At 36.1% G+C, this 25889-nt stretch overlaps 1 protein-coding gene and 1 long non-coding RNA gene across 4 annotated transcripts; both read right to left on the bottom strand.

The window, feature by feature from the left end:
* Window positions 1-15412: 15412 nt before the first annotated feature.
* Window positions 15413-16551, bottom strand: LOC110612391. Its single transcript, XR_002487474.1, has 2 exons — window positions 16294-16551; window positions 15413-15845 (listed from the first exon to the last, which is right to left on the bottom strand). It is a non-coding gene; the product is annotated as an uncharacterized LOC110612391 (long non-coding RNA).
* Window positions 16552-17772: 1221 nt separating this feature from the next.
* Window positions 17773-24140, bottom strand: LOC110611991 (CTP synthase). Of its 3 annotated transcripts, XM_021752596.2 has the most exons (23): window positions 23734-24140; window positions 23277-23451; window positions 22783-22862; window positions 22507-22593; window positions 22370-22420; window positions 22163-22280; window positions 22031-22087; window positions 21861-21925; window positions 21652-21735; window positions 21524-21574; window positions 21378-21440; window positions 21231-21277; window positions 21020-21089; window positions 20876-20938; window positions 19902-19991; window positions 19721-19759; window positions 19385-19612; window positions 19216-19301; window positions 18903-18951; window positions 18711-18791; window positions 18481-18574; window positions 17994-18224; window positions 17773-17893 (listed from the first exon to the last, which is right to left on the bottom strand). In XM_021752596.2, exons 2-22 carry the CDS (start codon window positions 23392-23394, stop codon window positions 18028-18030), a joined length of 1818 nt encoding a protein of 605 aa, XP_021608288.1. In that variant the 5' UTR covers window positions 23395-23451; window positions 23734-24140; the 3' UTR covers window positions 17773-17893; window positions 17994-18027. The 3 variants fall into 3 exon arrangements, 2 of the variants coding, with proteins under 2 accessions (XP_021608288.1, XP_021608287.1); XM_021752595.2 differs by having other exon boundaries at window positions 17773-18224; XR_006350281.1 differs by lacking the exon at window positions 17773-17893 and having other exon boundaries at window positions 18058-18224; window positions 19377-19612.
* Between the last annotated feature and the right edge of the window lie 1749 nt (window positions 24141-25889).

The following is a 25889-nucleotide window of genomic DNA, read 5'->3' as shown; positions in this document are numbered from 1 at the left end:
AACTGCTGGCTATGCCACACTACCAGAAGCTGTCTGCTGGGGCTGGCCCATAAAAGGCGCTCTAGGACACTCTCGAGCTATGTGTCCCTCCTGTCCACATCTGAAACATGTGTTAGTCCCAGCTCGACACACTCCCCTGTGCGGTCTTCCACATCTCTGGCATTCTGTACCATCTGAGCCTGAGCTCAAGCCACCGCCAAATCCCAGACCGGATTTCAACTTGCTCCAAAACTTATTCTTCTTCTACTTCCTGGTGGTGTTATCCCACCTCTTCTTACCTGAGCTCTGAGAAGAGAAACCTGGTCCTCCTCTGCCTGGGGTCTTAACCCCTGAAGACTGGGTCACTGACTGCTTCACTGACCCCTCAACTATAGCACTCGCCTCCATTCTTCGAGCCATATCCACCACAGTGTGGAAACTTTCTCTTTCAGCTGACTGAATCAACGAGGAGTACCTGGAATGCAGCTTCATAACATACCTCTTGGCTTTCTTCGTATCTGTATCTAGAGCTTGCCCTGAAAAAGGCAATAGCTCTAAGAATTTATCTGTGAACTCCTTTACACCCATGTGCTCTGACTGCCTCAGTTGCTCAAACTCAATCATCTTCAGTTCTCTGGAACTGTCTGGAAAAGCCCATCCAGCGAACTCATTCGCAAATTCCTCCCATATCATGCCGTCTAGTCTTGGGTCCACATAACACTTGAACCATTCACGTGCCTTCTTGCACTTTAAAGTGAACCCTGCCATCTGAATGGCCCTGCTATCGTTCGCCCCTAGCTCATCAGTGATTTTCTTCACCACTCTCAGATACTCAAAGGGGTCATCCCCTGACTTGTATTTGGGAGCATCCAGCTTGAGGTAATCTTTCATCTTTACCTTGCTCCCATCAGCTGAGCTAGGTCTAGGAGGTTGAGTAACTGGGGCTGCTGGTTCTGTAGGTGGTGGAGGTGGGGGTGCAGCATTCCCCGAGGTGGGGTTTGCCGGGTTTGGATAGAAAGGTGAGGGTGGATAAGCTGGGTACTGTGTGTAAGGTGGATAGAAAGGTGGATAAGGCATGTAGGTAGGGTAGGGGTTAAAGCTGGAGTAATCCGACGTGCCTCCCATCGGGTACCCTGAACCCTGTGGGAAGGGTGGATAATGGGGTGGAAAACCATACCCCGAGGCCTGAACGCCTCCCTGAGATTCCCCTGTCCCTTCTTCCTCCATGCTCACATCCAGGTTCCCATCCCTCCTCTGCTCCTCTTCCATAACCTCCCTCACATCTGAAGAACTTCCTCCTCTATCTGTCCCCCTTCTACTAGCATCAAAAGACCTTCTAGGGTCCCTTGACACTCTATCTCTGTTAGCTCTACAAGACATTGCCCTAGGCAATGTAGGAGGACGGGCGCTCGTGCCCTCATCCTCAGGTGGCACTCCAGTCAATCGTGCAGATCGACGAGTTCCTCTCATCCTGTTTTTTGAAAAACAGTACACATCATACAACATTAGCATCATATGGTTCATGTGGGCACATATGAACCCTCATCACATACATCACATAGCATAGCATATCATTAATGCACATGCATATCATCATGGCATTTCACATCATCATACAAGACAGGACTCCACATCCTATCTTAGTGGACATGATCTTCCTATTGTGCTTGACCTCTATAACATCTATGAGCCCAACACTCTAGGTCCGATCCTATGAACCTAGGGCTCTGATACCATTATGTAACGTCCCGAAAATCGGACCGCTACCGGCGCTAGGATCCGAGTCGACTTAAGGCCGCCGGGACCCGTAGCAAGCCAAACATATAATCTGTAAACCTGTATAATCCCATACATGATCAACAACAAGCATAAAAATTAAAACTTTTCTTTCATCATCCAACTCAACCTGAACATACATGTACATAGTCATGATCATAATCATGATCCCTCTGTGGGATCTCATCAATGCCCCAATGGGCGATACATCATAAGATGAGTTGGCTTTCATGAACATCATAAAACATATAAGATCATGTATTTAAAAAGGGATTACAATACTCATAGGGTCAAGCACGTCTATAACCTCAATATACCTCATTACATAACATACTGAAATCTCTTACATTACATCATAGTACAATTGTCATGTCCACACTCTAACTATTACATAGACATACTTCAAAACTCTGGCTAATCTCCTGGTCTACCCTGTACCTGCACATCTGGGGTTAGGGGAGAGGGGTGAGCTACAAAGCCCAGTGAGCAGAATAGAAAAATCATATATTAAAATTTCATGCTTTCATGAAATGCAACACATCACAACAAATCACATCTCGGATGGTATTGTCACCTATAGTCCTCTACATAGTCCAACTGTGCCGGGACATAGAATGGGTACAACCGGTCTTTCTCTTAACATAACATATCATACAGTCCAACTGTGCCAGGGACGTAGAATGGGTACAACCTGGACTTCCTCTTACATCGTGCCAGGGACGTAGAATGGGTACAACCTGGACTTCCATACCATATCATGCCATAACATCATCATATCATATGAGGACTAAAGGATCATCCAATAACCAATCCACATCATCATCATAAATGCAATGCAACATATTCGTGAATACTAATGCAACAACCTACTATATCTCATGGCATTCATGATGCATGGATCATGCTCAAAATTCATATTTTATTTATTTTAAAACTTAAGGTTTATTCCACTCACCTCTGGCTAGCTCTGACAAACTCTGTAGCAGCTGGCTCACTGCTGGGGTCCTCGGTTCCTCGGGTCCGAACCTACACAGGTGGACTCCAATGAGGGACCAAACATACATAAACATAACTCTAATATACTCCCCAAAAATCCCCTAAAACATCAAGAAAACATCACATAAAAACATGCAAGAAATGGCTGAACAGGGCACTTTCGGCGGCAGGTTCGGCGGCCGAAAGTCCCTCCAGAGCCGAAAGTCAGGCAGGTTCGGCGGCACCTTCGGCGGCCGAAACTCCCAGACAGAGGCGAAACTCATGCATGTTCGGCGGCACCTTTGGCGGCCGAAAGTCCCAGACAGAGATGAAAGTCTCTTTTCGGGGGCAACTTCGGCAGCCGAAAGGCCTGCCTCCCCAGCCATGTTCGGCGGCCGAAAGCTCCTTCGGCTGCCGAACCTGGTTTCTGCCAAAGGGCAGAAACTTGGCTCCCTTATGCATTTACGCCTCCCAAGCTCAAATCATGCACAAACTTGTTCTAAAACATGCATACACACCATACATCACACCTAGGGGTCTCAAACTATCAAATACCCCAACTACAACACTTCAAACACACAAAAATCAACATACATTGTTCATCAAAACCTCAAAACCCATAAACTCATCAACAAACCTAAATGTGCATCTCTACCCATAAAACGACTTAATGCTTGTTTAAAACACATAACAAGGGTGGATCCGAGCTTACCTCTTGAAGAAACGAGAGGAAAGGCGGTCCTAGCTCGGAGATGGAGAGATCGAGCTCTTTGAACCTCCAAGTACCCAAAACTTGCTCTTTACTCACAGATCTTCAAAAAAGAAGTTAAAACCCGTGAAAATCATGGAAGATCTAAGGAAAACACTCAAGATCGAGGGAGGGGTGGCGGAGACTCACCTTGGCCGTCAACGGGGGAGAAAAAGCTCGCCCGTGCGGACCTAAGGGACCCTTTTATAGGTGGCTGGCCAGGCCATGTTCGGGGGCCGAATGTGCCTCCGCATGCATGCCATGTTCGGCGGCCGAACTTGACTTTCGGCGGCCGAACCTGGACTGCCCTCACTCATGCTTTCGGGGGCCTAACGTGCCTCCAAAACGCATGCATGTTCGGCGGCCGAACTTGACTTTCGGCGGCCGAACTTGGGTTTTCCTCCAAAGACTTCTCATGCAAAAACTCATTTAATTTTCATACTTAGAACCATGAAATACCTTAAAACATTTTATGAAAACATGTTTCTACCCTACTAGAGGCTTCCGACATCCGAGATTCCACCGGACGGTAGGAATTCCGATACCGGAGTCTAGCCGGGTATTACAATGTTGGTGGCCTTTCAATTTGTGTGCCTTAACAATCACATTGAATCAAGCGTAATGCTTTTCTCCCAAATATACCAACTGGGTACCCGTAAAAATGAAGAGTTCTGGTATTTTAATAGTTGAAACTTGAACATTTTGTACCAGATACCTTTTTCTTTGAAGCGGTGGAAGAATAAGTTTTTTGTTTTTCATGATTGAACACCGAAGGGTTTTGGGCATCTTCAAACTAACTGGTATTATTGGATAGAGCTAAAAAAGGATAAGGTCCGTCGAAGAGAGAGAAAAACAAGGCTTTAGCCTTTCTCTTGGCAAAGGCTAAAGCTCTACAGAAAATTGATATTATCCAGGCGGTGAGAAATACTATTTTATCTTGGCAGAGTCATCTGTTGCACAACTAGATCCGCGATCCTCACTCGCCCATCCTTCCCGAAAGCACACTGATCAAACATAATTTAGCCATATTTTTACTATTATTATTATTGTTGAATTATGCATTTTCCTAGCTTAATTTGTGTTTTTATGATATTGTCTGCAGAAAAGATAAAAAATGGAAACTTAATGAAAAATGACCTAAAATGCTGGAAAATTGATTTGGCTGAAATGATTTGGCCAAATCAGCCTCCAAGAATGACCAAGGAAGCTGCACAAGTAGAAGCCAAAATTCAAGTCTTGATATGCCCAAGTCGATTTGCCTAGATCACTGGTCAAATTGCCAGAAGCCAAGTGACAGCTGAAATCCTGAAGTATCTTGCAGAAACGATTGGGGCAAGTGATTTGCCCAAATCACTGCCCAAATCAACTGACACCAGTAGAAAAGTACAGAAGCGCAGGAATTGCAGAAATTTAAAATTTAAGAGTTCCATCCCATCTCAAACACACCAAAACTCATCCAAGACACCTCCAATACCATGCGGAAAGAAGTCCTTCACCCAAGGAGGTCTATTTATGATAAATACAAGCAAAGAAGGAATCAAAGACCAAGTCAAATTGGAATTTCAGCTCATAAAGGATTAATCTAGGGTTTCTCACCTATAATAAGAGCAGCAAGCAGCGGCAAATGAGTTTTTCGGCAGAGAGCTTTAGCAGCACCGCATCTTCTCCTTTTCTTCTTTCTTTTCTCTTTATGTATTCTTTGCCCACCATGAGTGGCTAAACACATCTTCCTCTAGTTGAAGTGGGGGAAATTTCAATTTAATTATAAATTGGGAGATCTAAAACTTCATTGTCAAACTTTAATTTTTTTTTTTCAGTATTTATGCAACTTGTTCTTTATGTTATTATTGTGTTGCTATTAGCATCAATAGGGTCTGTTGCTTTTAATTGCGAAGTAATATATTGTTAGTTTTGGATGATTTAGATCCCTAATTACTTAGATTGTTTGAACACAAGTAACAATAGATTGCATGATCTAACTAAACCACGCGGTTGGCAAAGTTGGAATTAGATTTCTCTATTTTATAAAGCAGTTAACATGCGGTTAAAAAGTGAAGAACCCCAAGGACATTCCTTGGCAACTTGTTAACTAGTATTTGATTAGCAAATATTTCCTAATCATACTAAACCTAAGGAGGAATTTGGTTGTGTGGAGCGTCTTCCGCAATCTAAACTAATTTATTGAAATAAATAGAAGAATTAAAGTGTCAATGATCAATTCCAAACTGAAATGGATCCTATGTTTCAACTAGAGTCTTTTTATTATTGATTTACTCATCTTTTAATCATTGCTTTTTTTTTATTACTTTAATCTTAATCTTAGTTCATCATCATGAAAAATAACCCCCTTATTTTACTTTTATTATTAATTTGCCTAAGTCATTGTTAGGAAAGTCCTTAGTGTCAAATCCCTGTGGATTCGACCCTATTACCACTACCTACAGTTCTTAATTGTCGATTACTAATAGATTTATTTTTGACGGCTTCGATAAATGCTATCACATACCCCTGTCTCGGGATCATGGTTTTTATTTTTTGAACTGCCTTTCTTACTTACTTTTCCTCTTGTTCGCAAATATGGTTGGATTAAGTAGGTTCGCTGAGGGGGTACATGCTGCTCATAAGGGCAAAGTTGTTGTTGTTGTTGGGGTTGCTAATCCCCCAGCTAAGCATGCTTGCCTTTCAAAAGCAGTGATTGTGCTTTTTCCTCCCCCTCCCCAACCCGCAACTGAGGAGACAACACCCTTTTAGTTCAAATCTTTAGCCCAGCTGCTTCTGCTTCTGCCCTAGCTCTTAAGCTCCCAGCTGATGTCCTTTCCCCTTCTATTCCTACTCCTACAAGCGCGAGGGTTAAGTCTTCTTAGCTTGTAGGAATTTAGCGCTTAGCCTTAGTGCTAAACTAGGCGCCTTCACTCCTTGATGATCCCTCCCTGGGCCTCCTGCTAATCAAAAGCGCCCTAAGGCCCGCGGATCACCGTCACTTGAATAAAGTTGAGATGGACGAGTTGTTCATTAATGCCATCCATTCTACAATTAAGGGTGCCCTTTGTGCTTACGTAGTCCAAGAGCAATTTAAAGCCTTGAGGCAAGAGTTTAGGGTAAACGAGACGAACAGGGAGCTCTTGGCCGGGAAATGTTCAAGATTGAAGCCCCGGGTTGCTAAGGTTGAGGGCACCATGAAGGAGACCTTAGATTCGATGGACAAGTTTCAAGTTGATCTTAACAAGGGCCTTGCTTCTAATCGGGGCCTTGAAAATAAGGCGAAGTCCGTCGAGGATCAAGTGGCCTTGTTGTAGCATCAAGATTTGGAACTACAAACTCGAGCTAAAGAGGCCCATGTTGACTCTACCAGGGTTGTTGAGCTTAAGGAGACATTGGCCTAGAGTGGGGAGATATTTATTCAAGGCCAAGATTCGGTGAAGAAGGAACTGGTAAAACGTTTTTCTTCTAAGGATTTCTCTAGGATAGACGACATTCTCCCCGAAGAAGAAGATGAGGGTGAGGAGGAGCACAATAAAGATACACCCGCTGACCGGATTTCTCCTGTTAATGTAATAAATATCGAAAATGTTGATGAAACGGAGACTCGAGCAAATGGGCTTGGAGACTTGAGCAGATGGGTCTGAAGACCCCGTTCCTTTATAACTTTTATGATTTTAATGAGAATGTTTTGCTCTTATGTATGTTTTGCAACAAATCTCTTTGAAGGTTTAACATCCTTCCATGTCACCTGATTACCAACCTGTCCAGAGGTCAAAAGACTTAGTAAATTTTCAAAATGGAACTATCAACCAGCCATACACTACGACCAATGAACTACCTTAGGATATTATTATTATTTTACTGTCACCTGATCATGATTTTGTTGATTTTTCTGCCTTGCGGCTTTGTTCGGTGGGACCAATAATTGAGTAAACTACCTTGTGACTTGGCTTGGCGAAGATAGCCTTGTGGCCTTAACTGGTGGAACCCACAATTAAATGGCCTTGGTAGAAACTAATCATAGCACAATTTCGTTGGACTAATTACAGCACAACTTCATACCGACCACGTCCTCAATTTCTTTTCAGAAACATCAGATATATAATCATTTTCCTCTTGCTTAGATTATTTTTTATGGTGAGGACTACTTTTTCAAATTCATTTTTCTGGAAAGTATTATGATCTGCTCATTCTAAAAGATAATTTTTTAGTGGTATTTATATATAAGAGTGGTATAAGATAAAGACAGATCTATAGAAGAATGATGATAGAGTTATTTGATCTTAATATGTAATTAATATAATTTAATTTAATCTAGAAATATTAAATTAATATTTGATTAAATATTTTTTTTTATTTCTACATGTAATATATTATAAATTTTACTTCTTCTTTGTATATTAAAGTACATTATTTTTTATTAGTAGTATTATAAATATTTGAATACCTTTTACAATACCAGCTTAATTACAGGAAAAAAAAAGTTTTTTCTATAAAACCTTTATAGTTTTAACTGTCAGAACAATTTTTTTTAAATTTTGAATTATAATAAAAATAATTATAAAAATTTATACAGAAAAAGATTAAGAATTTAAATTTTATATAAACTTTACCTTTAATTTAATTAGTAAAATTTACATTAAATTAGTTTGAATTTTTTCAAAAATTTTGAATTTCCTATCTAATAAAATTATTATTTTTTATTAAATCTAATCCACATATATATTATAGAATTATAGATATAGAAAGTTTGGTAGATAGTTTATATTTAGTTAAATAATTTATTTTTTCCATAATAACTCTAAGTTTTCTCTATCTAATTTTTCTAATTTATCTCTATCCTTTTATATCTTTATTTTATATATAATTTATCTCTATATATTGTATTAACCATATAGCTGTGCTCATCACCACTTGATGTATGTAAATACTCTCAGTGCAATATATAAGACACCATTGCCGGTAACTCATATGGTATCGGAGCTATTTCCTTCAACTGTTAACTCATATGGCATCAGAGCCATTGCCTTCTACTTCCTTTGATAATTCGTCTTGCTTTCTTGGTTTATCTTTGCTTTTCACCCTTTTCTTCTTGGGTCTCCTTAGCTGTCTCTTATATATGGGTAGTTTAATAGGCTCAAATTCATCAACTTTCCACATATACTCAAGTTCTAGATTTGGGTAATGGAGCAATAGGCGAATTTTGTTTACCTTTAGACAGATAAACTGCCTAAGCTATTGAGTATACGTGGTTGTTTTCGTCTTTTCCCATAGCACATAGGACCTGCCTTCTACATAAGCCTTTCACAAAATTGCCATACATCCCAATAATAGGCTTGCATCTACTTAACCATCCTTGCTTACGAGCTGCTAAACACACAAAAGGTTTATCAAATATTCTCTTATCTTGATTCAATCCTTCCTTACTAAGCCACAGCCTACACATTGATCATGGGTTGGATCTTTCAATTTCAGCACATTAAGCCTCAATGCATGAATATTCTTCTTTATAACTCCCATCCATCTCTCTGAGTAATAATCCCTTAGCTCTCTTTCACTTTGAGTATGAAACATGAACTTTAACTCCACTTTAGCATAATGTTTCAGCCCCTTTATTCTTGTATTCACATTTTGATATGTCCTCTCTTTAAGATAATTAGCTAAGAACTTTGTAGCAACCTTCTGATTCTGAACACTCTACAATATTTATGTGTGGTTCACTACATGTAAACCGATTTATTTCAACTCAAATTATATTTTCTCATTGATATGATTTATTTTGTAAGAAAATAATTTAAATAAATTCTTATGGTAAGTGATTATTTTTTAAAAAAATAAAAATTTTATTAGTTAAAAAATAAATAAATTCTTCCATTTTAAATAACAAAATTAATAGAAAAGAATAAATTAAATTCTTATAAAATTTTTAATTCCAAACAAGTGGATTGAGTTAAATTAATTAACATCAAATTCAATTGAAATCAATTGTATCCATTATATGTAATTCAATTTAATATAGACTAAAAGCAAATTGAATCATTTTTATGTGATTCAGTTTGTTAAAATCGAATCAAATTAAAATCACTTATATCCACTATATGCAATTTAATTTAATATAAATTCAGATTAAATTAAAACTATTAAATGCGATTCAATTTTAATTAAATGAATTAAATTTAGATCAATTATATCTTCTATATGTAATTTAATTTAACATAAATAAATATTAAATTAAATTTTCCTAATTAAAATTGAATCAAATTGAAATCAATTTCTCTACCATATATGCAAGTCAATTTAATTAAGATTGAATTGAATTTAATCTACTATGTATGATTCACTATGTATAGTGAATTTACTTTGATTAAAATTAAATTGAGTCAAATTAATTTAGATCAAACCAAATGGGAGTTAATTGTGTCCATTATATACAATTCAATTAAATTAAGATAGGATAAAATTGAATCCGCTATCTGTAATTTCACTACATGTAATTTAATTTACTTTTAACTCAAATCCAAATGAGTCGATTTAATTAATATTAAATTAAATTGAGATCAATTATGTTCACTTTATATATAGTACAATCAAATTAAATTAAATTAAATTTATTATATGTGATTTAATTTAATTAGTGATATTATACAACAATCGCTTAAAATAAGTTATGAGTTGTCATTATAAGATAGGGTCACATGGCAAGAGTCAGATAAGCCGATATTCAGTTCACCCGTGAAAAGAAAGACTCGAACACTGTAGTACCCATTCTTCACAAAGACTCACTCTCTCCTAAATAAAGTCGAGTCTTCACATAAAATTACTGTTAACAGGAAACAATTCAGCAGATGCCCATTACGCCTGTAATCATCGGATCCCCAATCAATTAACCGGTGGAATCTCCTATCAATTAGCCGGTGATCCTACCAGATTTTCAGCCATCTCCTTACAGTATAAAAGCTAATGATCGCAGAGATCAAGTATGCAATTCTTATACAACTACTCTTGAGTTCTAAAGCAATTCCTTATATTCGCCTTATTCTTTTGTTTACTAACTTGAGCGTCAGAGTAGCTGCCATAGGCGCCAACCACCTCACATTCTCTTTCTTACAAGATTGACTAATCACAGCATAGTTCTATTTCAACCACATCATTTGGTTCTGTTGCCAAAAATCTATTAAATTCTCTCTGTTCATTTGGATTAAAACCAGTCTCTTATCCCCTTTCTCTTAAAAAGAAATCTCTCTTTTCTCTCTAAAAAAAAATCTCTCTTTTCTCTCTCTCGAAATGGCCGACAATTTACAAGCTGCTTCTAAGATTGTTGCTACCAATGAGGGCGTTATCATTTCTTTCACTCCTGGCAGTAGACAAAACACAACCTCTATGATTAATGAAGTAGATCTCAACAATCTGAGCAATGAGCAAATGCTCCAATATATCAAAAGATTACAGGTTACTCTCGAGCAATACAAAACTCAGGGGGAAGGGTCTTTCATGGCTCCTAGGGGAAGGGAGAAAGCATCCGTTGATACCCCAAGGACTCAAACAGAGGTGATCCGGACGCGATCCAAAGGGAAGACTAAGTTCGAGGAAGAGGAGTCATCAGATGATGCTTCGAAGGATGTCGATTAGAAGTTGATACAGGCTGTTCAAAGGTACCAAAAGGAGCAGGAGGAAGACTTTGGCCTAAATGATGCCTCATCTATTTCAAAAGAGATCTTGATAGAGACAATCCCCGCTAAGTTCAAACTCCCAAGTTTGGACAAGTATGATGGGACAGCAGATCTCAAGAGTCACCTGGCGATCTTTAGAACGACCATGCAGCTTCAGGATGTCAATAACTTCGTACAGTGCTGAGTGTTCCCGTCAACACTCACAAGTTTTGTTCAGAAATGATACTAACATTTGAGTTCAGGTTTAATTCAGAATTTTACACAGTTTGCTATATTATTTAAATCCAGATATATTACTTGTATACCTCTTAAAAAGCTCTCCTCTGACTTACGCAAGATTCACCAATGAGAGGGTGAATCTTTGAGGAGTTTTATCTCATGATTTTGTGTAGAAGCAATATAGGTGGAGGAATTGAATCATGAGATAGCATGTGAAACCTTGAAGAAAGGGACATGCAACATCAAGTTCATAGATTCCCTAATCAAGAAACCAACTGCTACATACTAACAGTTAATGGACAGCGTCCAGAAGTACATCAGGTTGGATGACGAAGTTCGAGCATTGAGAGAGGACAAAAGGATAGTCAAAAGCAAAACCAAAAGTCAGAGAGGCGAGGATATGAAAGAGACTATAGAAGTTACCCAGTCTCCCAAAGGAGAGATAACCAAAGTAAGTATAATAATTATACTCTATTGAATGACTCATGTACACGTATTCTAATATGAATCAGGAAGAATGACAAGAAAGTCAGATAGCCTCCTAAGCTCAATCCAAAGAAAGCCAAAAGGCGAGACAGGACCAAGTAATGTAGTTTTCATGAAAACCACGGACATAAAACATAGGAGTGCCGGCAGTTGAAAGACGAAATCGAGAGATTAATAAGAGACGACACGCACATTGGAAGTTTGCAAGAAAGGATAGAGAAGAGAGGAGGCTCGAACCTAAGGTAACAACTCCTAAAACTCCTCCGGACAGTAAACATATAGGGATTATACATGTAATTACAAGGGTAGTTTTCATGAAAACCACGGACATACAACATAGGAGTGCCGGCAGTTGAAAGACGAAATCGAGAGATTAATAAGAGACGACACACATTGGAAGTTTGCAAGAAAGGATAGAGAAGAGAGGAGGCCCGAACCTAAGGTAACAACTCCTAAAACTCCTCCGGACAGTAAACCTATAGGGATTATACATGTAATTACAAGGGTAGTTTTCATGAAAACCACGGACATACAACATAGGAGTGCCGGCAGTTGAAAGACGAAATCGAGAGATTAATAAGAGACGACACACATTGAAAGTTTGCAAGAAAGGATAGAGAAGAGAGGAGGCCCGAACCTAAGGTAACAACTCCTAAAACTCCTCCGGACAGTAAACCTATAGAGATTATACATGTAATTAGAAGAGAACCCAGCAATGACAAGGAAAAAAACAAGCACATCATAGAAGACGCTTTGGCGCTCGAGCAGGAACCATAGGCCAAACAAATACTAAAATGCTTACTCAATATATGTCTTTACTTCTAGACAATTTAAGAGAATATATGTTTGAGCGGCTACAAATTCATCTTCAGCCATGTACCTTGCTTTCCCCTTTCCAATTACTCTACTTGGGTATTTGAATATGCTTAAATTACTCGATACATCATCATCACTGACTAATGAAAGCAAGTTGCGTGGCACCTTGCGATGCCTTGTCTTGACATGTGGTTCAAAATAATAAGCACAAAAAGCAGATGTTTCTTTCACCAAGTATGCATTGCATATTGAACCTTCCACCTTTGATTTATTTTCGACATTATTCTTTTTAACTTTCTTAGATATCTGTAGGTGAAACACATAATAGTAGTTAGCAATGATTATACTGATAAACAAATATATTCAATAGGGATATATATCTCTCGAATGGATACATCCACCGATATTGTACTGGTCCTGCAATCCCTTCATATGCAAGACGTACAGGTAAATGCTCCATAGAGTCAAATAAGCTTGGAGAAAATATTCTTTCAAGCTTACAAAGGATCATTGAAATTTGTTCATTCAACCTTTGCATATCCCATTCAGTAATTGTGTTTGAAGTAAATTCTCTAAAAAAATTGTTCAGCTCTGTTATTGGTTGCCAAACATTATTGGGCAGCAATTCTCTAAAGGCTATAGGAAGAATGCATTGCATAAAAACATGACATTCATGACTTTTCATACCAAATAGGAGAAGCTTTCTATTGTCAACACATCTACCGAAATTAGACACATATCCATTAGGGAATTTTAGTGTTTTCAGCCAATTACACAAGATATCTTTTGACTGCTTGTATAAACAATAACTTGCTTTTGGAAATTTCCCACTAACTAGATCTTTATTCAATTTCGGCCTTTTACATAATTCCTTTAAATCTTCCCATGATTTCATATTATCCTTTGTCTTCCCTTCAACATTCATCACTATATTGAAAATATTATAAAAAATATTCTTCTCGATATACATAACATCTAAATTATGGCAAATCATATTTGATGACCAATATGGTAAATCTCATTATATGGTTTGTTTACGCCAACAAATGTCTTCAATATCCAAGCATTTATTTCTTGACAATCAGGTTCTGTTACTCGCATCAAGCCTAGTGACTCAATTTCTTCTAATATGTCTTCTCTAGATCTAATTGGTGGAGGCGAGATGAAGACAGTTTGGTTCCTAATAAAAGACGTCTTATTTCAACCGAAAGAGTGGTCACGTAGTAAGAACTTTAGATGGCTATCAAACCATATTTATTTAGCTCGTCTTGTCAAAGTAAATGCATTTATATTTTTCATATAGTATGGACATGTTGTACGTCCTGCTGTGCTCCATCCTAAGAGCATTGAATAAGCAAGGAAGTCGTTGATAGTCCAAATTAGAGAAGCACGCATGATGAAATTATTCTTATGGACAACATTATAAGTATCAACACCAACTTCCTAAAGATCCTTCAATTCACTAACTAATAGTTGCATGTATACATCAAGCTTCTCCTTTGGATCCTTAGGACCAAGAATGATAATTGTCAAAAACATATAGTTCTCTTTCATATACAACCAAGGGGGTAAGTTGTATGGAGTTAAGATTATTGGTCATGAAGAATATTATTGTCCAGAATAACCAAATGGTTGAAAGCTATCAGTGCAAAGGCCGAGTCTAACATTTCGAGCCTCACTTGCAAAAGTTTGATGAGTTTGATTGAAATGCTTCCAACCAGGTGAATTTAAACAATGAGGCATGACTCCATTCTCATATGTATGTTCATTGTGCCAAGTCATATATCTTGTAGTTGCAAGCGAAGCATAAAGTTTTTGCAAACATAGTGTTAGAGGAAAGTAATATATTTTCTTATATAGTACAAGCGTGTCTTACCTTTCCCAATGGTTTCTTTCTATCATTTGAACCTTCCATGTTCAAAAACTTTACATCTAGTTAGCTCCCTATCCTCTCTCCAATAAATCATACAGCTATTAACACAATAATATATCTTTTCAACGAGAAGCTCTAACCCTTGCACTAGTTTTTTTGTGCAATAGAAGTCCTCTGTCATGACAAATCTCATCAAAACAATTCTCTGAAAAATGGTGTTCGACCTTTAAGTTCAGTAGATGAGAAACTGCTAATAATTGATAGTGATTTTCACATTCAAACCACAATTCTTGATTTGTTGCATTTAACATATTATAAAATTTTTGTGTAGCGGCATTTGGCTGTTCACATGTCTCATTATTATGTACATGAGGACTTGCTGCATCCATGACCATGTTTTCAAACCGATTAAAATGATCATGATCATCATTATCAAGTACATGAGGACTTGATATATCTAAGGCTGAATTATTTTAGTGTGTATGAGAAGATTGATGCGCTTCAGTTTCTCTATTCAAGTACCAATTGAGGTAATTATGTACAAAAACATACTTTATTAAATGATACTTGACGGCATTTTCATCCTGAAAGCTATGATTTTGACACTTAAATCTGTTGCATGGATAACGAATTTTATCACCATTTAAACAACCTAAAAAGTTCTTAGCTGTCTGAATAAATTTATTTATCTCATCCAAGAATATGGAATTCAATAAACCCTCTTTCAATCGAAAATACATCCAGCTTCTATCTAGCGATATAAATGCGGTAGGTAAATTTATTTAAAAGTTAATGTGAAATGACAATAATTGCTCTTGCTAAGGAATTAATGAGCTAATTGATTTATTAATTTCTTAAGAAACTTAATTTGAACTATGACCAAGCTCAGCAACTATGAATTTTTCTATATTAAAAACTATGCTACCAAAGTAATTAATAATCATCACAAACAATGCCAAAGTAAATTTTACTTAAGCTTTTGTATTTTATGCTTCAACTTTGTTAATCTGTTTCTTAAATCTGCTGTGATAGTTGCTTGCAGTTGCTGCTGCTTCTGTGATGCACAGTTGCAGCTGCTGCTGTTTCTGCATTGCATAACAACTGTTGCTACTTCTGTGTTGCACAGCAACTGATGCAGCTAATGTTACTTTTGTGCTGCACAGCAGCTGTTGTTGCTTCTATGTTGCACAACAGTTAAGAGTTGCTGCTGCTATGCTACACAATTGTTGCACAGCAGTAGGTGCCCGCTGCTGCGATGTGCTGTTGTGCTGATGCAAAATTACAGCATTCCCCTACTGTGGTGAATAGCAACATTCCCCTGCTGATGAAGATGGAGGTGTTTTCATAAGATTGATACATATAGGGTTCAAAACAGAAATATAAAAGATAAAAATCTACAAATCATCATAACACAATCAACAAAAGAAGTGCATAAGAGGCAGAGGATGAAAAGATTATAAATAAATACGAAAAAAAAATTTAAGTTCACTGGGTAAAATTGCAAAAGATTGCAGAAGAGGCAGAGGATTGCAAAAGCTCATTAACCGCTATGAAAGACTCCTACCATTCTACAACACCCCTCAAGCATTATCTTAAATGATGAAAAGAAATTAAGTTAACTCAGTAAAATTGCAGCTCAGCAGCAAAATCAATAGCCTTAAGGTTAATAATATTAGAAACACAAACTTAATTGCATAACTATTGAATAATAAACTTATAAGAATCCTTAGCATAAAAACTTCATACACAAAGTGAACCAGACAACTTACTAGGCACAAATGGGCCTCTACATTCATGACATTGATAAATTGAATCGAAACCCGTAAGTTATAATACAATGCTTAGACAATTTAATAAGAAAATTGCAAAAATAAAATCAAAGGAAATCGCAAAATTAAAGAAATCGGAAGCTAGCAATTAGAGTAAAATGAGGAGGCAGAAATATTGACAAGTCATTGAATGAGGCACAGTGACAATGGGAAAGAAGAAATAAGCCGCAAATGCATCGGCAACATTGAAACCAACAAACTTACCTTATGCCGGCGATAGTAACCACCGATGATAGGGTACGTGGCTATCGAAAAAAGGGAAGAATTGGAAACAACACAATGACAGTAATGATGGCAATTGACTGGAAATAGACCGGCAAAGAATTTGTATCGACAACAATAGCAGGGATGACAGTGATTGAAAGAGGAATTAAAGAGAAAAAGATTTAGGATTAGCAAAATTGGGATGAAATTATGAAATTGGCAAAATTCAAGTGATATTTTAGGATATTATTCTTTTAAATGACACTAACGGGTATAATACGAAACATCAATTTTAGTCTTCTAAAAATAAAAATTCGTCACTAATGAAATTTATAACTAAATATCCATTGGTGAATCTATAACATATACAAATATCCATTAATAATCTGTATTTTTTTAATAATTTTTTTATTAAAATTTACTTTATTAATATATAAAATAATTTTTCACCTCAATTAATAATTTTGTTACTATCACTTAATAATTTTTGTGAGTGATTTTGCAATTTTCTTGCAGTACTTGAACGTGGGTTGTTGAGCCGTATATACGTAAATGTTAGGGCTAAATACTGCGTCCGTGAAAGTGTATTGGGAATTTCGATGAGCAATCCCATTTGTAAGTTGTCAGTTACCTGTAGAATTTCTTGAATTAAATGAAACGCAAGTTGCTGATATTGAAAACAGCTCTTCATTTGTCTGCTATAAATTTGAATAAATGTTCAGAGCCATTCATATTCTGTCAGCAGACGCGAAGCGACGGCTGATCTGTCCCCACTCCCCGTTAAAACTGTATGGGAATTTCCATCCCCCAAGATTATATTACCCAATCTAGGCCCTGGAACCAGCGGTTTGATTTGATAGCTAACCAAATTGAAATCCATAGTTCAAAAATAGTTTCGGCTTTTTATAATGTTTCAGTTTTGTATGATTTCGGTCCGCTTTCACTCTTGTATTAAAATAGTTATCAGTTCTATACATTCTGATTCCTATCAAATTTAAATTCTAAAAGATAATCAATTTACATTTAATTATTTTTTGCAGTAAAAAAATATCTAAAGAGGTTATTTTCAGATTCTGTACTTCTGCATGCGTCATCTCATTGTAATTCATTTCAGCATTGATTTATATCTATAATGGTCCTAAAAGAGTCAACTTTATAACAACATATTCCTTCCAAAATTCCCCCAAGAAAAAAAAAAAAAAAAAAAAAAAGAAAAAAGAAAAAAAGAGAAACCTCAATCTATTGCATCTAAGAGGGTGATGCAGGACCTTAAGCCCACATTTCACTGATAAACTGGAGAATACAAGCTCTTGTGTGTTCATACTCCAGCTGCATCCTAAAACAAGGAACTTTGAGAAATTAAAAAATGGTCCACCCATACTCAGCTGCTGTACAAACAAAACCGAAGGCAACCAGAAGTGCTTAGAAAAACTGACATCGTAAGCAGATGTGGCATTGCTAAATTCTTCCTTAAAAATGCACACCATTGCTATTGCCATTGCTATACACACCGTTTAATGAGCCATTGCAAGACTTTACACCATTACCAATTTGGTATACTTTCGCTGTTGGTTTTCCGTTGCTCATCCCATTCGTCAACAGCTTGCTTGCTTGGCCATAATTTTGTAGGAAATTTTCCAATTGCCCACATGATGCTGCTATAAGTCCTGCACCACGAAAAGCAATTTTAATTATTTACATGTGAGAAGAAGATGATGCCCATATGCTAAATAGCATACAACTCCAGGGAGGTTTTTATTAAACTTAGGGCAGCACTGTTACAGAGACAGTGTGCTTTCAAAATTGGCTAAAAAAATAATAAATTCAAAGCAAAGACTTGTAATAGGTTGTTGTTGTAATTATGTAAATTTAATATGAAAGTTTATAAAATGTTACACTTGTATGATTAGAAACGAATAATACCTAAGAAAAGAGCAGAAGGTTTTCCTGGCCTAGACTTGAATTCAGGATGGAACTGAACGCCAACAAAATATGGATGACCAAGCAATTCAATAATCTGCAATTAAAATGGCAATAAAATGCTCATACCACCAGAACCAGAGGTCATATAAAGCTGAAGATTCTTGCAATGGTTTAACCCAGTATATATGGGTTCATCAAATACATGTCCTGCCAAACTCACAAAAACTTACTTCCATGCGCTGACCACTTTCATCTCTGCCAACAAATGATAAACCAGCCTCTTCAAATTGTGATATCATGTCAGGATTGACCTACACAACATAAATAAATAAACTTTTTAAGAGAGTCCATAATAGACTAGCACAATATGCTGCACTCCTTGCAAACAGCTTCTGCAAATGCATTGTCTGCGGATAGGTTACCTCGTATCTATGCCGATGTCTCTCATCAACAAAGCTGGCATTGCCATATCTAGAAACAATTTCGGAAAATTAGAAGTTTCTGATTCAAAAAAATTCTTTGACAGGATTTTTCAGTCACAATTTGCTTAATCCACTTTTTTTTGTTGTTTATTTACTAAATATCATCATCTAATTCTATCTTTGCAAGGATTGCAATCAAGAATTTTTCTATGGAAACAACTATGACAAGAATGAAATAATTGCAGCATCCTCTAAAGAAAATAATAATGTCAATCAGTCACACATAAAAGAAAGATCAAGTAACAAGTCTTACAACTTTGCAGATTTACAATCAGCAACCTTGAAGTAAGTCCTCCTCGATCCCAACCGCATGGTTCCTCCCATGTGAGTTTTTGAACCCTATTAGGTAGAACATGCAACAGTTAATAGCTTCAACAGATAAAAAGAAAATGAAAAATAGACTAATTTTCATACCAGTATACCTCTGGCATAAAAATGACACATGGATTTGAAGTATCAGGATCAAATTCTGTACTGTTTGCGTCATGCAAACCAAGAACAGATTGAGCAAATTCAATAACAGCAATTTGCATTCCCAAGCAGATGCCCAGGAATGGAACTCTGTTCTCACGAGCATATTTTGCAGCAAGAATTTTTCCTTGGACCCCTCTATCACCAAATCCTCCTGGAACTAGAACTCCATCAGCTTCCTGTATTTAAAAATATCCACAGAACAAATGAATAAATTAACTGCAGGCTCAGAAAAAATAAACCAGCAGAACATCCACTCAGAAGAGTGTCATCCACAGGGATGCTACCTTTAAAAGGTCCCACGCAGCTTTATAAGCATCAGGTGCCTGCAAGGAGGAAAGATAGTGAAGATGCAAATCTACATCTAACTGTCACAAATTTCCCCTACCCTCTTTTTTCTGCACATGCCTGGAAAAGAGTACAGAATTGTAACAAAAATGCAGCAGAAATATAATAATCAGTATTGACCTCTTTTGCTGTTACTTCTTCTAGATCACCTGCTGCAACCCATTCTACGATAAGCTTCCGGCGGCAAGCAACAGAAGCATGCAAAAGAGCCTGTCACAACCTCCCAAAATCTCAGCATCTTAAATATTAAACATCTTATCCAACATGCCAAAACCCAAATTACTTGGACATGACCTTATACTTCACAAATGGGACAATAATTCCAGAAAATAAGATAGCTAGTGCGATTGCACAAAACTTAAAAGCGCAGACATTTTCGGAACGATGCACAGTAGAGGTGGACATCAGTGAGCAAGGAAAACCACAGTCAAACAAAGAATATCATTATTATAGTTTTATATCACAAGTTCTTTTTCTTCTATCTAAAACTCAACATACATTCAAAAGTAGTTATGCTAATATTATCATAAAGTAGTATATGAACTTCAATTTCCTGCAATACAATTGCATTGAAGCCAATTCTCAATTTACCACCAGCCTGACAAAAGAATTTCTGCCACAAAAAAAAAAAAAAAGAACAAACAAACTAAAAGCAATACAACATTTATATTGATTTCAATGTGAAAGCCAACTCCATAAATTAATGTTAGAGCTCCTGAAGGTGTTACAGTTGATAATTTATGGATCCAGGTAACATATTTGAGTGAGAAAATCAGCTGAAATAGATTAGCAATAAAAGTTGTAATAAGAACTATAATTGAAAAAATAAATAAATGAAGGCAATGTTTTCTTATGATTTCTTTATGGATAGTTTTTACATGTATGCTTAAAATGATGGATAAATGAGAAAGCACAAGATAAAAATTCTCGGGATGGTGGAATATAGTGCCACCACTTATCATTTAGAAAGGTATGCATGCTAGTGGAGGATAAGCTTAGGAACATTAATTTAAGACATAAAACAATTCATAAAAGAAAATTCAAACTTATATTGTTTTCCTTAAGAAAAAGGTGGAAACCTTAAAATCATATACCTTCAGAACAGAGAGGTAGGAATCAGAAAGACCCGTGTATTTTCCAACCATGGCAATTCTAACCTGCAAAATATAGTTAAGAGCATAGTTAGTCAGAAGAATAAGCAAATCCCTCAACTCACAACAGGGTTGTTTGATACCCACAGGATCATGCAGCATGTCACAGACTTTTGTCCTAGCAGTCCATTCATGCAAATCAGGCTCCGTGGCAATGCTGAAGATTGTAGAAGGTTGACATATTAGAAGAAAAAATAAGACAAAAGTTACCACTATCCATCCACACACAGAGATCATTGCTGGAAAAGAATAGCAAAAAAACTATAACCGAACCAAAGAACAAGTTCTTAAGACAAACCCTTGAAGGTTCAATCCTTTCAAGATTGATTCATGTGCCTTCTGATCCTAATCATGTTCAAGAAAAAAAAAAATATAGAAAACAAGAAGTCAGGTTGTGGTTTGATGTCTAATAAAGCAAAATACACTTTCAAGAAAAACTACTCACTCTCAATAGCAAAGGAATGTGCCAAATGTTGGGAACATCATATAGAGTGACAATGTTTTCAGCCTGCACAACAAATCAAGTTCTATAGACAGCAAATATGGCAAAAGAAATCAAATAAAAGAACAGTAGCAGTTAGCATCCAGTACCGGCACATGGCAAAACTGAGAGAGTTTTAACTTAACATTCTCGTCAAGTTCCTGTAGAGAAACTTTAGAAACATGAGACTGCAATCATGCATAGGACAAAAGGGAATATGGAGAAATAAGGAATAAACCTTTGAACTACGACAAGCTAAAATGTTTGGTGTCAACCCAAGTCCTCTTAGCCCTCGAACACTATGCTGGGTAGGCTTTGTTTTCTGTTATCCAAAACATTCACACGTACATATGATAAGAGTGAGCAACTAGTACATCAATAACATGATGCTATGTAACACATTTCCATGCAAAATGCATGTTAAGGAAACAAACTGCCCAGTTATACCTGTTCACCAACCACATTTATAACAGGAACAAGGCTGACATGGATCAAGCAAAAATTGCCAGGGCCTAACAACAAGCAGCAGCTATGAGAGGAGCTCTACCAAAATGTATCCAAAAGAAACCAATTTAATAGCCAGTGCAACATAGGTCTCATTCAGATATTCAACTTACCTACACGGTAAGAAAACTGGCCAAGTGCTTCAATGAATGGCATAGATTCAATGTCCCCTGCATCATACAAGGTTAATTTTAAGTAAAATGAATACAACTAATCCAAAAACACGTCAAAGGCAGTGAAAGTACCTATAGTTCCACCTAATTCAATGACACAAACATCAGCTGGACCTTCTTGTCCATCCACTGGTATCATTGCTACACGCTCTATCCATTCTTGAATGGCATTGGTTATATGCGGAACCACCTATGGTGAGAACAAAGTGTGCTTAGTTAAGTTCATAATACATTATAGAAAGATTTGAAGATAGAAAATAATGAATGTGGATATAGCACCTGCACAGTCTTTCCAAGATAATCTCCTTTTCTTTCTTTATCAATGACAGACTGTTAATTCATGACAAAAAAAATTACAGTTAGACATTTAGATTACAAATTTAAGCTTACAAAAAAGAAAGAAGATATTCATTTACCTGATATATTTTTCCAGTTGTAATATTGTTGTCACGGGTTAGCTTGATGTCTAGAAACCGCTCATAATTGCCAAGGTCTAAATCTACCTATTGAAGTGCCAAATTCAAGGAGACAGAGAAAAACAGAGAATTTTATCTTTTATCAATGTAACATGGATGATTCATACTTATCCTCTTTATAAAAAGTACATTAAACATTGATCTAATATGTACAGAGAGTACTAGAGAAGGAGCTCAAGTAATTTGAAAGCAAAATAATCCATTAATATAATTTACCTCACCACCATCATCTAATACAAAGACCTCCCCGTGCTCAAAAGGAGACATGGTTCCCGCATCAGTATTCAGGTAAGGGTCTGCAAATATGGAACAAACAGAAATGGAATTAAGATGACAAAACCATGCAAGTCCAAAAGCTATTTTGAATTGGTTGTATGTCCAGAAGAGGCACAAACAAACAAGACATAGAAGGAGGATAAAAATAAAATCCAACAAACTTCTAGCTTAATGTAATCAAAGAAGATGTTAAAACGAAAAAGAAATATGCATAACTCACACTAAGTAACATGTTCACATGCAATATCTGCTACCCAAAAGCCAAAAACTTCCTAACTATAAAGCGTATAAATCAACAAGTAATACAAAAAAAAAAAAAAAAAAAAAAAAAGAACAAGGAATGAGAAATTTGGACTGGTTGATGTGACAAATCTCCTTCAAATACAACAACCTCAACTGCTTAAAGACAGAGAGAGAGACAGAGAGAAGTATACCAATCTTAATAGAAGTTACACGGAGGCCACAAGCTTTAAGGAGAACACCGATACTACTAGCAGTAACCCCTTTGCCAAGTCCACTAACTACACCACCAGTCACCAAAACGTACTTCATTTTTTTGTTTTCCTTGGCCTTCTTCTCTCTAAATAGTGCTTCTGGTGTGGTTCTCAACTAAAAAGAGCAATGAGAACAAATGGGTACTGGTAATTAACAAAATAAAGCTGAACCCACAAAGAGAAAAACACAAATATGCAAGAAAAAATCAAGAAAGCATCAGTGATAGAGATATAGATATGATTATAAAGTGAGAGAAGGTCTTGGTTCTGATAAAACCGAAGGATAAATGTGAACAAAAACTAAAGAAGATGTTTAATCAAAAAAGGATAGTGTCATAGAGACATAGATATTATAGATAAGTTATACCAAAAGCGGTGTGAATAATGAGAAAAAAACCTTGTTTCCAATCACGGTCTTTACAAAGCGCACCTCACTTTCTCCCCCGCTTCTTCCCTCTGCTTTTCTATAACTCTGTCTATACTCTTTATTTTCAAAGAGTACAAGAGCTCTGTCTAGTCTTTGTGATCAGTCTTAGTCTACGAAAGAAAGAACAAAGAAACAACAGAGAAGAAAGAATTCTTTTCTTTCAAAAACAAAAACGAAAATGAAATCTGACAAGAACCCACGAATGCGATTTTACCAACAATCAAAATCAAACTCAAACAAAGCTAAAATGAAAGAAAAAGAAGAATGGGTTACGATTCCCTCCCAATGCCCATTCCTCTTTTGTGTTTCTGTTTCAAGGGGGCGGCGGGTTTGAGGATGCCTTCTTGCTTCCTTTTATTTGCAGTTTTTATATTTAATCACATAGAAAGGAAAAGGGAAATGCCTCTTTTTACTAATTTTCAAATTATAAAATTATTTTCCTTTTTTTCCCCATTTCTAAATTCCATGCCCGTTACATAGACCCGGCCCGGATATTAACCCGCCTCAAGAGCCTGATGGATAAATCATGAATTAGTCAATTGTAAAAAACAAATTAATTGAATATATAATTTCTATAAAATTTAATTATTTTTTTCATCATGTAATGCGACATTAAACTCGAAATGACATTTAGATAGAATCTTTTTGAAACTTCCATTTTATCTATAAAAAATGAGGTTAATTTCACACCTAATGCTATTCTAGACATAATTTGAAAATGTTAAGTAGCTACAGAGAAGAAACTCAACTTTCATATATATCAAACTTCCATTTTAATCATAGATTCCCTTTTCATTTTGAAGCATGATATCCTCCATTTGATCATAATACAATATAATAATTTCTAATCATAAGATTATGAAAGATATTTAATCTGAAACCTGTAAATATAGGTCAAACTTATTATAATTTCTCATATTGAAAGAGATTGAATTAAACAAACTAATTAATTAGTGAATCTCTTTACTATAAACATCAAAATCATCACATGTTTATATAGTTAAATACGCTACCATACTATGCCTTATAATAATATATAGGTAAATTTTTTATTTATTTAGGTCAATATTAAATAGTCAATTATTCGTAGTAAATAGTTCATACTGTTATAGTTTACCTTGTAACAAACTTATGAATATATCAATATCCAAAGTAACCTATTACAAATTTGGAGACTATAACCTTATCTATCTAAGAAAAGACATAACAAGATCTTTTTGACTTGTCTACTAAAAATATTGTAAATTTCCAATATAAAGTAGTTTTATCACTCTCATTATTTGCATTTACTCTTCATCTTCATTATCATCTTTCCCTAAGCTTTTATTTTCAGAAAATCCTTTCTAACTTAATCATCAAAGTGCCAATAAATTTAGCCCCATTGGTCTTCTAATTTCTCTTATCTTGAAATCATGCTCAATTGAAATTACTATATCTTTCTCTAGGGTTAAATTGGTATACATGGTATTCATCTATACTACATTAGACCTCAGGGGTTATCAATTAGCATATTCGTTACTGAACACATATTTGTTTTTATTGCAATTTTTAAACTTAACTTTTCCTAAAAAATTGGGGTAAAAGGAGAAGAAGAGATAGATCTAAAGGTTCACTAGCTAATTCCTACTGCGAAATTGCAAGAAAATCGATTGAGGAGGACATAGATATAAATGAGGGAAAATTTTCAAAGATTCTAAGTGGAAAGAATAAGACGAAGATGATGGTGATGAATCTAGCATAAAATGTATGAAGGTTTAGAGGTTGGAAGAAAGGGTAAAAATATGCAATTTAAATAATTTTCTTAACAGCAACAATCCAACCCTTAACAAATCATACAATATGTACACAATCACCATTATTATCAAATAAAGACCCACTTGCATTATAGTGAGTGATTAAAGAAAGGTAAGGGAAGGATTCCTAAACTAAATATTCCTAGCTCTTGAAGCGTAGATTTGCTTTGGGATAAAACTTCCAAGTGCAAGCTCTCTAACTTGTGTACATGAACTCCCTAGGGCTAGATGAAGACATTGGACTAAAGATTAACTCTTTCCTTTACTCTACTTTGGCTGACCACAAGAGAGGAAGAAGATAAAGATAGCTTATGGTTTTTGTGGGAATAGTGT

This window comes from Manihot esculenta, chromosome 3 (assembly GCF_001659605.2).
Source record: "Manihot esculenta cultivar AM560-2 chromosome 3, M.esculenta_v8, whole genome shotgun sequence".
In the NCBI taxonomy this organism is placed as follows: Eukaryota; Viridiplantae; Streptophyta; class Magnoliopsida; order Malpighiales; family Euphorbiaceae; genus Manihot; species Manihot esculenta.
The sequence above is the reverse complement of the archived record's forward strand: the minus strand, read 5'-3'. Positions and strand labels throughout refer to the sequence as shown.